The 13,040-nt window shown below is 39.3% G+C and overlaps 1 protein-coding gene across 3 annotated transcripts in view; it reads right to left on the bottom strand.

The window, feature by feature from the left end:
* Positions 1-480: 480 nt before the first annotated feature.
* Positions 481-13,040, bottom strand: part of CD28 (CD28 molecule) — a 39,821-nt gene continuing 27,261 nt past the window's right edge. For all 3 annotated transcript variants that reach the window (XM_049887930.1, XM_049887932.1, XM_049887931.1), the window contains 2 exons: positions 11,516-11,640; positions 481-4,725 (listed from right to left, as the gene is read on the bottom strand). In XM_049887930.1, coding sequence (XP_049743887.1) covers positions 4,597-4,725; positions 11,516-11,640 — 254 coding nt within the window. In that variant the 3' untranslated portion in view covers positions 481-4,596. The remainder of the gene's footprint in view (positions 4,726-11,515; positions 11,641-13,040) is intronic.

Raw genomic sequence — 13,040 nt, 5'->3', positions numbered from 1 at the left:
TCTTTGAGCTCTTTCTGAATCAGAGCCAAAGCATTGAGAGAATTCGTTGGGGTAAAATCACCCCATTAAAAAGAGTAGCAGTTCAGTAATAAGAAAGGACTACAACTACAAAAGCAACATTTTTCAGAAGCCTTAGGCTAAAGACATGTTTAAAATGTAGTCAATACTCCATTCAGAGGGAATTTGGGGTCTTTACGGGAAATCAACTGACTCCTGACTGTGGCTTATTTAGCGTGATTTTAAAGATATTCTTTCTAATAGTTTTGGTTTTCCTCATTGCACACAAATTTCTAAAATGTCAGTGAACATATATCCATCAAGTTTTCTTTCTCCGGGTTTGGCTGCATATATGTTTTACCTCGTTTTTCAAATAAAATTAATGTTTGAATTTATTAATACAAAAGCAAAAAACAAAACAGGCTTTCTTCTTCTCAGAGTCTGATTAGAACATTTAAACTGGCCATTCATTGATAAGGTCATGCGAAATTTATTCATTCAGTCAATAAATATCACTGGAGATACAGCAATAAACAAAACAAAGCCCCTTCCCTCACGGAGTTTACATTCCAGTTGGGGAGATAACCAATAAACAAACAAATAAGTAAAACATCTAGGTAACAGAAAGTGAAAATACTATGAAGAAAAGCAAGTAAAGAAAGCAGATAAGGGTATGGAATGGAAGGGGCTTTAAATAGAGTCAAAAAACAAAAGCAAAGCTGGTGCCATCAAGTCAATTCAGACTCATAGCAATCCTACAGGGCAGAGTAGAACTGCCCCATGGGGTTCTGAGGGAGTGGCTAGTGAATTCGAACTGCTGAAATTTTGGTTAGGAGCTTAGAACTTAACCACTGCACTCCTTAACTACAGTGCTCCTTAATTACAGTACAAGGCATCATTTGAGCAGGGACCAGAGGAGATGAGGAAGCAAGCCGTGCACATGCCTGGGGAGCACACCCAAGGCAGAAGAAATAGTACATGTAACGGACCTGAGGTGGGAACATGCCTGTGCTGTTTGAGCCGGAATATGGTAGAAAAGCAGCTATATACTTATGAGAGAGAGAGAAAGAGATCCTGAGCCTTGAATGTCCTTGCAAATGCCAAAGACTCATCCACCCCAATTCTTTAGAGCCCATGCCACTGTTTTTGGCCTGGGTTGGTAACAGATCTATAGCATTGATGACCCTAGTTCTAGGTTCATCATTGGGACCATCTCTAACCTCCAACGTCTAGTTGAATTTCACTCTCTGAGATAAGCCCTTGGCCTACCGTAGTTCCCATCCAGTAGTGCAAAAGGCTGGGATGAAGGTTCAGACATCCGCTTGCCCATCAACATCCCCATTCAAATAACCATGATCATTGGTGGCTCAGTTAGTTAACCCAAGGGGCTGATGGAGTCAAGGCTCAAGTTCGATCTCTCTCATAGAGTGTTCACATCACATAGAATGCATGGGTAAGTCCAGGCCAGCATCTCAGAGAGGTAAACCATTGGTCTGATGAGAAACTGTGACTGGAACCAAGCAAAAAATTGTCACCAGAAGTGTGCCTTGCTTGAAATGAAGCTAATATTTGAAAGTCTAGATTTTTTTAATCTGTGACTTCAACTCCAAAGTCTGTTTTTTCTAGACTTTGCAACATGTCTGAAAGACAACAAAGAGAAAAACCAATGAAGGCACTGATAAAACTAGAGGCAAGAGCATTCCCAATCCTACTAAAAACTGGAGAAAAGGATTTATGTTATACATCTTTTAAAGAGCAAGTTACTCCCAGAATCATTGCCAAAATAAAGCATACTTGCTCTGAAAAACAATATTAAGACACAAATTTTAAAACAGTTCAGTGGTAGTTCAGTAATTTTATCACTGAATACACAGAACATAATGTACACTTGATTTCTTTAAATTGACACATTCAGCCCCAAATATGTAAGCTCATAATAAAAATTTACAGGACTATCATTACCCTTAAGAGTCTTACCATAGTAGCAGAAAACAATATTGTTTTCCTCATAAGTACCGTATCTGAAACTATAAAGACATAACTCCAGCCACCATTTTTAAACCATTTCTTGGTTCATACTAACAGTGAAAACAGGCTTCCTTATATAATATTTCTACTTTGGCTCTGTACAGAGTGAGTAAGAAAAATCTCAAGTGTGATTCATCTTTAGTTAATCTCCGTTTCCAGTCATAAAATAAAAGCATTTATTATCAAAGATCAAATCTTTCCATTTTTGTTTTTTGCTACTGCCCTTCCTAAAATTCTCCAGCTCTGTCATTTTCAAACACAATTACATAACTTGGACTGAAGAATTCTGTGTCCCCAGAGGATGGCAATGTGATATGTGTGCCAGTGTAAATTCAACAGTCCTTCACCATCCAGGTATTGCTGAGTTTGACCTTTTATGAATTGATTAAGTTAATCAAATAGAGTACAATATTTTCTGTCTGCAGTCATAAGATTTTTACCCCTCCCCTTCTCCCCACATTAAAAAGAAAAATTAAAGAAGTTTCCTTCATATACATAAAAATGGGGGGAAATATGTTACATTTTATTACATGTTAAAATATCCCAAGAAACAGAAACAGAATATATTCTATAGCACCTCATCTCTGGGTAGATAGAGATAGTGGGTTTAAATTTGTGTTAATATTCCTTCTCTTCTTAGGTCATTGCCCACCTTTATGCGTAATTTATCTCTGTGGCAATAATGATAACAGCTAACATTATAATAGCCAGACATGGTGCTAAGTGCCAGGGACAAACAGAGAAAAGAAAGGCTTGAGCCATACCCTCATGGAGCTTATAGTATAGGAAGAGATATTTCTGGTAATTATCTAAATTCTGTAGCTGAAGAAACAGTCTTGAAGAGGCAGTGAACTGCTTGAGGCCGTTCAATTTTTATTAATAAAAGGCATACCAGGGACTTGAACAGGCTCTGCCTGCCTCTAAAACCCTAGGCTCTTCTAACATCTGAATAAATCAAAGCACTGAATAAATTGTGAAGGAAGTCGGAGAGCCCGTTCTTAAAGGTCCCCTGGCATGCTCCAGGTAACCCGAAACCAGAGGCAGAAAATTATCCATGGCCATTCCAGGACTAGGCCTTGGAGAGTCTCTTGAGAGCTTTGATGCTGTCCCATTAGAGGTGACACAAACCCAAAATACTTTTCCATATCAATGGACCTCCAGTGTAAGCAGGCAGCTGAGCCCACAGAGTTGTGAAGCTCTGAACCCTAAATTACGTAAAGTTCCTCTAGAGGTGTTTCTCACCAGAGAGAGCGCCTTCTGCCTGCTGCCAGCCACCCCCTTAGCACATGGCAAGAATCTTGTCATTTCCTTCCATTCTGCCTCCTTCAGAAGAGGCGGCTTGTGGCTCCTCCCCCATACGCTAATGAATGCTAATGTCCCTTTTTCACAGCATCGTCTCTGCCCCATGGATGCTTTTTCAGCATCCCACTTCAGATTTCCACTCAGACATTAAAGAGACCAACTGTTCAAACCTGAAAGAGATGGAAAACAAAACCATCTATAGGGTTTGGCTGAAAAGAGCTGCTAAACAAATAATCCTTTGTTTTATTCAAATAATTTTGACATAAAGTGATCTTATTTCCTGACACACACTCTTCCTTGGTGTAGAGGACTACTTTATTCTTTTTAAACAATATTGTGAATATTAAACAGAATTTCCATCACAGGGAGTGAAGAGAATATATCTGTTTGCCTAGATATGAGGGGATTTCATTGGTCAAAATGACTAAATGTGGTCAGAATTGATCACAGACAAAGTCTATGTCTTTCTAAACTAAAAGGAAAACAGCATTAAATAGGAACTAAGTGGCTCATTTCATGAGTGAGAGACCACGTTTTACTGGTTTAAAAACATCTTAAGTTTCACCATCTCCCTACCCTCCCCACTGTAGCCTACCCCCACCCTGCACTCTCATTTAACGAGCAGGGATGATTTTCTAGGAGTCCCTGGGTGGTACAAATGGCTAACAGGTTCACTTTGCTGCTAACTGAAAGGTTGGCAGTTCAAGTCCACCCAGAGGTACCTTGGAAGAAAGACCTGGTAAACTATGAAAAATCAACCATTGAAAACCTTATGAGGCATAGATCTACTCTGACACTCATGAGGTCGCCGTGAGTCAGGATTGACTCCACAGCAACTGGGAATGGAATGATTTTTTAACCTTTCTTCTCTAGGAAGTTTTTGGTCATCACACTTCACTTGATTGAGATGCGCAGGTGAGTGAGACTGGAACGGGGCTCCACCAGCAGCTTGGAAGCAGATTTCAAGGCAACAGAATCCACTCACTTGTTTTCTACCTTCTCATCAAGTCAATAAATACATACTAAGTATGAATTTAGATCATGGCACCGCAAGGTACCCGCCACAGCAATTTTCTTTAACTTCATTTCAGAGTATCAAAATCATCTTGATATTTAGTCTAGTCAGTCGCCCAAGAAAACTGGCATCGGTGACCTAACGGGGGCCCGAGGTAGCCGGCTGAAGACAGAGGCGGTTCTTTCCTATCCAGATCAGTGGTGTTGAACAGATGAAGAGGCAGCAGCCGGCTCACATCTGGATAGGTATCTGTGTCAGGAGCGGTAGGCTGCAAAGTCACGCGCAGGGGCATAAGGCTGGTAGTGTTTGCGGGTAGGTCCGGGCCTCCGAGGGGTCATGTTCATGTAGTCACTCTGAAGGATCCTGCTCCTCTTATTCTTCATCTGCCAAAAAGAGAAGTGTCAATGTGGAGGGGGTTGGGGACATAACAGAAGATGTACTAGGAGCTGTCCTAAGACAAACAAAATTATAATTAAAAGCCTACTTTGGGAGCAACTATTCAGAACATCAGCTATCAAATGAAACTGAACACTCATTTGTTGAGCACCTTGAACTTGGGTAATGACTAATCTAACTGAATTAATTTGGACTTTTCTAGATTGACTTTAAAATCTGAATCATGTTTCTCTCAATGCAGTCATTTGATCCAAATTCCAAAAATATATAAGCATTGCTGATATATCTAATTAACATATCCACTGTTTATACGTAAATGAACTTGAAGACCTTTCCTCCTTTGAATAGGCCAAGCATCCCCATTGCAATTTTCTTACATTAGTCATTTGCTTTGTTTTCCATAATTAATCAAAGAAGATCTTCAGCTCATCCAGAGACTGGAATAATCATAAATTCATAGCCATGGAGTCCAAATTAACCAGGATTTAGAGGTCTGCATAACTAGTTGTATTATTATTCCCTTATATGTATGTAGTTCCCTAAAGACAATACACCTATCCCTCACTTATTTACCGTCTCATTATCAGACATTTCACTTTTATGACAATAGTAAAAAATCTACTATCTGACTATTTTGTGCATTAACAACATACATCTGGCAGTAATGAACATGACACTAATGCTGGCTATTAAGGTGTGTGTCAACTGGCCAGGCCATGACTCTCAAGTGATTTGGCAGTTATGCAATGATGTAAATTGGCAGTTGTGTAATGATGTAGTCAGCCTCCATTTTGAGATCTGATGCAATTATCCTCCATTTTTGCATAATGTTGATTTTTCTCATAAGGACCTGGTCTTTGGAACCTAATGATGTCAGTAAGTGAGGGGTGGGTGTAGTGTCACCGATCCCTATTCTCAAGCTCAACTTCCTCAGCATGAATTTCTCCCAGGGGTGAGGGAAGTAGGGGAAATACTGGACATGGAGCAAGAATTAAACCCACCATGAGACTCAACATAGTTTTGACTGGGGGTTATAAGCATCCTTTCTGGACCAATGTGATGGTAAAATTTACACTTTTAGCAAAGAACACATAAAAATTCTAAAAATAGAAAGTCATCTTGATTTCTGGATTCAGAATTCTTTATTATGAAAAAAAAAAAGCCAATTTCCTGACACATAGGCATAGCACATAAAGATACGCTGTTACATGAGTGAATGAATACCTGAATGAGTAAATAAGTGAATGACTTCAATGCTGATCTTATTTCCATGCACTCCTACCTAAGCCTCTCATAACTTCTTTGTCAAAGGGCATGAGTAAGTATTAAAGAAGTGTTTGAAAAATGACGAACTTTATGCTACTAAACCCAACTGGCATGTTTACAGTCCTCATCTTTCTGAGCTCTGAGCAGAATTCTATACTGATTATGCTCTCCTTTTTGAAATACTCTTCCGCTTTGCCATGTGACATAGCACCATCCTGGTTTTCATCCTACCTCTCTGACCACTTCTTCTCTGACTGCTTTTGAACTCATCCTTCTCCAATTAGCTATTCAATGTTAGAGTTACTCATAGCTTGGTCCTCAGCCTTCTACTCTACTCACTCTAGACAACCTCGTCCACATTCACAGCTTTAATTACCATCCAGTATTTACTTGAATTTGTATCTCTGGACTAAACCTCAAAGGCACTTCAAAATGTCCAAGACTAAACTCAAGATCTTCCCCCCAAATCTGGCTCTCTTCCAGTGCTTCCTGTCTCAGTGAATAACACTACCATCCATACAGTTGCTCAAGCCAGAAACCTAAGCCTCATCCTTGGCACCTCCAACTCCTTTATCCTCTTTTACCAGATCCTGTTGATTTTACCTAAATGTCCCTGAAATCCACTTACCTCTCCCCATCTCTACTACAGCCATCATATTTCTAAACTACCATTATCTCTCCCTGGAGCTACTTCAGTAGCCTCTCAACTGGACACCTGCTTTTACTCTTGCCTCTTTTCACCATTTCTATGCTACAACCAGAAGGCTTTGGAGCTAGGCTTTGAGGAATGGTTAGGATTGCAATAGGCAGAAAAAGCAAAATGGGTGCTCTAACTGAAGGAGAGAGCATTAGCAAAGTTGGAGACAGAAAACGTCTAACTTGAGAAGACTTATTCAGAGAAGGAAATCGTAGCAGATAACCTCAATGGCCTCAATAAATTAGGAGTTGAGCCCAACTCTTAAGAATATAAGTGGTGTGGGATGGAGAGGGGCTTGAAAAGTGCAGAGAGGTTTAGAAAAAAAAATCAAGGGAAGAAGCACCAAGATACTAGAATTCTAAGGTGATCTGGTCTCTTGAATACCAAGGAAGGAGAAATATTATTCATATTGCTATTACTGCTATTAAGTTCAAGTAACTAGCAGCACCATTATTATAGGAATAATATTAGCTCTAAACTAATCTGTATTTTTTAAGTCATTCAAAAGCATTTATTTTCTTATTAGTAATAATTTACTCTAGTTACATCGAAGACATTGGTGGCAATAAGGATGACATGACAAAATGATCGCTTTGAGGAGATTAATATGGCAGATATGTACAAGAGATACTGAAGGGAAGAGAGACAAAAGGTGGGGAAAAATGGGTCTACAACAGTGATTCTCAGCCATGGATGATTTTGTGCCTATCCCCCTCCCCCAAGAGGACATATGACAATGTTTGAAGACATTTTTGGTTGTCATACCTGGGAGGGATGTTACTGGTATCTAGTGGATAGAGGCCAGGAATGTTGCTGGACATCCTAAAATGTATGGGACAGCCTCCCAAAACAAAGAATTATCCGGCCCAAAATATCAACAGTGCCAAGACTGAGAAATCCTGGTCTATGGAGACCAATCATGAAAAAACTGAATGAAAAGGAAGAAATGTATACAAAATATATTACCAAATTTGAATTAATATTGTTGGGCTGCTTGACTCCTCTTTCTTATTCAATTCTAATACCCAAAAATGACTGATGATTTGTGCCTGAGTAACTGGAAGGATGGTGTTTCATCCACAGACATAAGGCAAGACAGTAGGAGAAATAGAATTGAAAGACAAGATGATAAATACAGCTTTGGTCATTTGAGATTTGAAATGGTGGATGGGTTATCTACCTGGAACTAAGACGAGAGGATAGCATTGAACACATAATTAAGAGATTTATTTATATAGAGGTAGTCATGGAAACCAAGTGGCAAGTAAAGTTGTTCTTCAAATACCTCGGTTCTACATTCTTTCTCTTAGAGCAGGGCAGGGATGATGGCAAGGAAATATCCGGCCCCTAAAATTTTTTTTTAATAGTGTATGCAAGGATGCTTATGAGTAAGTACTCCAACCTGAGGACCCCCCTTGCCAGGCTCCGAAGGGATAGCCTTTGCCTACAGACACACACACACACAAAAAAAACTATAACTGGTAAAGAGGTTCCAATAATGAACATGAGGTTTTTCACTTAGCACCAAGAGATTATGGAAGATCTGCTGAACTCAGCCCGCTTGCTGTTATCAGATGATGAATTCACTCGTTATCGCCATAACCCTAAACACAGACAGTGGGATGGCTATGACACATACATGGCTGGGAACCGAAACCACAGTGCGCATGTGCATCTAAAAGCATCTAGCATATGCATATATGTGTGCAGAGAGTACTCGTCTCATGTGTTGGTGTGACTAGGTCGTCTATTCACCCCTTCGTAAGTCAATGTTGGCTACAGATGTATGGTTTAAGGGCCACTCCCCCTTTCCCGCCCCATTCCAGCTGGTACCCACTTGTACCATGGGGACAACAGCAGGACACAGGGCACACACGAAGAAATTCACTTAAAGACACAGTCTACTGGATTTAAAGGCAGATACTACCAGGAAGACATTATTCACACTCCCCAAATTGTGATCTACAGTGGGGAAGACCTTGTTTTTTAAAAATCACCTTTAGAATAGGAAAGAGAATAGGTTTTCCAGCTCAGCTGATGATCAGAACATTGAGTGAGAGTAGCAGGTGCTGGTCTATGGCAGTCTGGCAGAGGGTTGCTCTTTATTTACTCAAATGTCAGCAGCAGGTCAAGGACTGAGATAGAATCTGCAGCTGCTTCCAGAAGCCTACTCAGCCTAGAGCTACCTACAACACACATGACAAGCCCTCAGGGAGTTCCAGAAAACAGCATATTACACCAAGGCACCCTGCAGACCTGCCAAAAATAGGATACCAAAAAATACCCAGGCAAAAGTACTCAGAGTTTATCTAGGGATTCCTAATGGCATGGCTGCCTAACTCAGCAAGGAAAGCAGAAGCCTGTGGTAAAAAGGCTGTGTTATTCTAGGAAATATAGATATGTTTTGATTTCACACTCTTTTAGTCAGAGAGTACAAAGACTTAGACTTGAAATGCAAATAAAGGGTAGCTCTTATTGAGTAGCCTAATAGACTACAAGAGGCCACAGATGACAAGACATGCCAGGTACTGGGACCTCCCAATTCATGGGAAAATGGGGGGTTTTCTCAAGACGGAGCAAGATGAACCTCACTAGGAATTAGCAGTGCTGCAAAAAAAAAAAAAAAAAAAAAACCCATGTTGTCCAATTCTTCTCATGTCTACAGTATTTCCTAGTTGAAAGTGTACTGTCTAAACTCACTGAAAGTGAAAAACTGCATTCATTCCTTTGGGTGATTCAAGTCATTTAGCAAATTTGTGCCTCTTTAGTAACTGATATTCTAATATATATTTACAACAATTTTTAAATGATCAAGAGCACCTTTCTGGCCACTGAAACTTAAAGCAGTTCGCAAAACTACTTCCTGTGAAGCTAGTAAATCACTTTGATCTAGGTCAGCAGAATTTCCTGGGAGGGTATCCACTGCACCTGGTCTTTAAGTTAGAAAGTCAAGATTCCTAACAAGATCGTTGAAAAGCCATATAGCAGGCCTAAAAGCCAATGGCCGGTGATTAGGAAACATCAAGAACTAAGAATTCTGAATTCTCAAATCATTGACAAACACCACAGAGGGTCAAAGCTGGCAGGTACCTTGAATGAAGAACCAAGATCCAGAAAGATGAATGGACTCAACTAACATGAGAAGCAGAGCTTAAGTGACATTTTACTATACCAAAGTCCCCATCGGAGCTGGACAACTTGCAGATGGTGAGCCAGGCAAATTCCCAAGATGATATCTATTATAAAGAATTTCTTCTATCCTGCAGAAGGTATAGATTAGGCAACAGGCAGCCTGACAAATGTCCATCTACTCCTAGAGTTTTCTGAACTGGGAGGAGCATGTGGGGAAAAACTGAGAGGAAAACTTTGGCAATAGATTAAGCAGTTAAAAAGGTTCCAAGGCTGGATGATAGAAGAGCATGATTGTGAATTCAGGGCTGCTCCTCCTATAGTAGATAGGATGGCTTCACACGGCATGGCTTCCAGAAATCATTGACCCATATATGTTGCTGTTAGGTGCCGTTGAGTCGGCTCTGACTCACGGCAGCCTTATGTATAACAGAGCAAAACATTCCCCAGTCCTGTGCCATCTTCATGATCTTTGGTATTTTGAGTCCTTAGTTTGGCCTCTATGAGAATCATTAAATTCATCAATTCAGGAGGCACTCATTAAGTACTAAATGTACTTAATACTAGATGGATGGAGACTATGAACAGAAACAGACCTTTATTCTTGAGGAGCATACAATCTAGTCGAAAAAACGATTCATACATACATCTAACTTCTAGAAAAAGAAAATTCTAGAATAAATAGAAGCAAAGTATGAGGTGTTCTGTACCACAATGTGTACATAAGAACAGGAAGTTTCTGAGTAAGAGAGTGATTCTTGCTAAGGAGGCCCTTTAACAATAGATGTCAATTGAGATTGTGCAAACCTAGCCCAAAAATTCGACATTGAGAAAGGTGAAGAAAAATACAGCAAGTTTAAGGCATGAGCATTTGAAAAAGTTGTAAACTCCAATTTGGTGGTAAGAGCTCAGAAAAGTCCAACTACCACAATAGTTTCATAATGACAGCACCCTACTTGGCCTCACACAATCCAACTGCTTCAGAGAAGAAAAAAATATGACTCAGATAAACAGACCTAGTTTTTTTGGCAGATCTGAATTTCAGCTGCCAAATTTCTCATGATTTTGGACCCTAAAGTTGTTCATTGACTTCAGTTGCTTAGATTCCCAAATTGCCTAGATTTATATGCAGATAGATAGATAGATGATAGATAGATGATAGATAGATGATAGATAGATGATAGATGATAGATAGATAGATAGATAGATAGATAGATAGATAGATAGATAGATAGATAGATAGATAGATAGATAGATAGATAGATAGATAGATAGATAGATAGATAGATAGATAGATAGATAGATAGATAGATAGATAGATAGATAGATAGATAGATAGATAGATAGATAGATGGATGGATGTAGATATAGATACTGTATTAAATGTTATATAGACAAATGGGGAAAAGAAAGGTAACTGTCCCTCATTCCTGTCACCCTAAATTGCCCATATAACTTCTTACCCTGCCCGGCACTAATCAGAGCCTTTTAAAAAATAGACCTCACATCAGATTTTTATTTCAAATAAAGAGGCTAAAGAGAGAAACTATTCAAACCTTGTCAGGAAAAAGGAAATAATAATATTCACCTCTAAACAGAAATTAAATCACGTAGGAAAAATTCTGAAATATATTCAGATTGTGTGTATTAGAAAAGTTACATAAAAGTAGTGCTGCTTCTCTTACCCAGCAAATACAAAGGGCCACTGTTATTACCAAGCTATAGAAAGCCAGGACTCCATTAACCACCACCAGTGCCCAGAATGGCTTAGAAGACTCAGTAGACGGGGGAGCTGGACAAATATGTTTCTCTGAAAAATAGAATAGAGTGGGTTAAATGATATGGGAATGGCACTTGAGTACATTTTCCTTCTTCTGAACATCATAGAAGAATGTGAGAGAAATAAAAATATGCAAAATACCACTGGCTTAGAGTATGCAGACTTCCTTTTTCGTGATTCACCTGACTTTGCTAAATCCACTGTGTGATTTAAAATTGTGACTTCCAATAAGCCTTAACCCAAGCCCTCTGTCAGAAGCCAGTTTATCAAGACCCTAAGCTATTTATATCCAAGTTGTACCCTTGGCATAAGTTAAAGGAGATATATGCTTTCAGGCCTTAAGAAACCCATCAGCCTAATATGGCAATCAGAACACTGAACTGGTAATCAGAAGCTAAAGTTCTAGTTACAACTCTGCCTGATAGAACATAAAATCATGGAGAAGTCACTTTATGTCTTTAGGTATCAGAAATGTGGTGATTGGGCCTATAAAGTTCTACTTAAGAGTCACAGAAGATTAGAACTAGGAAGAACACCAAAAATCCTCCAGTCCAAGAATTTCCAATCCTAGCTTTACATTAGGATTACCTGAGGCAGTTTGAAAACACACCAGTGCCCAAGGTTCAGATTAATTACATCAGAATCTCTGGGGATAGAGCCTAGGCTTTGGCATTTTTAAAAAACATTCCTTGTTTGTTTTTTTGTTTGTTAGTTTGTTTGTTTGTTTGTTTTGACAAGAAACATCAGTTTTATTTCAAGCTTGTTACATGGGCAGAGGTCTCTGGGCAAGCTAAATCAAAGAATTCTCTCTGGGAGAAATTGTTATAGAAAAAGGAAGAAGAGGACGCAAAGGAGGAAGAAGGAAGAGCAGTTAAAGGAAAGAAGACAGGAAGAAGAGGAAAAATGTAAACGTAAAGAACAAGAGGAATAAATAGATCTGGTGGAAGATTGTCAAGCTCCAGGCTATCTGCCAGCTAGGCAGGTGGGTAACCAACTTTCCAGAAGAGGTCTTCATCCATCCTAGTAAAACCTATCATGCATGTTATTAGCGATGCTAATTATTTCCCAGAAGAGGTTGGGTTTGGGGTGTGACTCAATGTAAAGGCTGTGCAATGAAGACACCTTGACTCTTCTATTTAAAAAAATCAACAACCTCCCCCAACACTCCCTATGTCTCTTCCCAGCTTTATTTTTCTGTTTATTTATAATTATGAGACACACTATATAGTGTCTTATTTACTATATTTATTGTCTGAGTGTTTCCACTGAAATATAAGCTCCACAAGGACAGAGATTGTTGTCTCTTTTGTTTACTGTTGAATTTCCAGGGCCTGGAACAGGGCCTCGTCTAAATGAATGAATAAATTTCCCAAACTAATAATGTCTGACATATACAGCATTCTTGAGTGAGCGGTTCTTTAGGGGAAATG

This window comes from Elephas maximus, chromosome 6, assembly GCF_024166365.1.
Source record: "Elephas maximus indicus isolate mEleMax1 chromosome 6, mEleMax1 primary haplotype, whole genome shotgun sequence".
Taxonomy (NCBI): domain Eukaryota; kingdom Metazoa; phylum Chordata; class Mammalia; order Proboscidea; family Elephantidae; genus Elephas; species Elephas maximus.
This window is presented reverse-complemented; position numbering and strand designations above follow the sequence as displayed.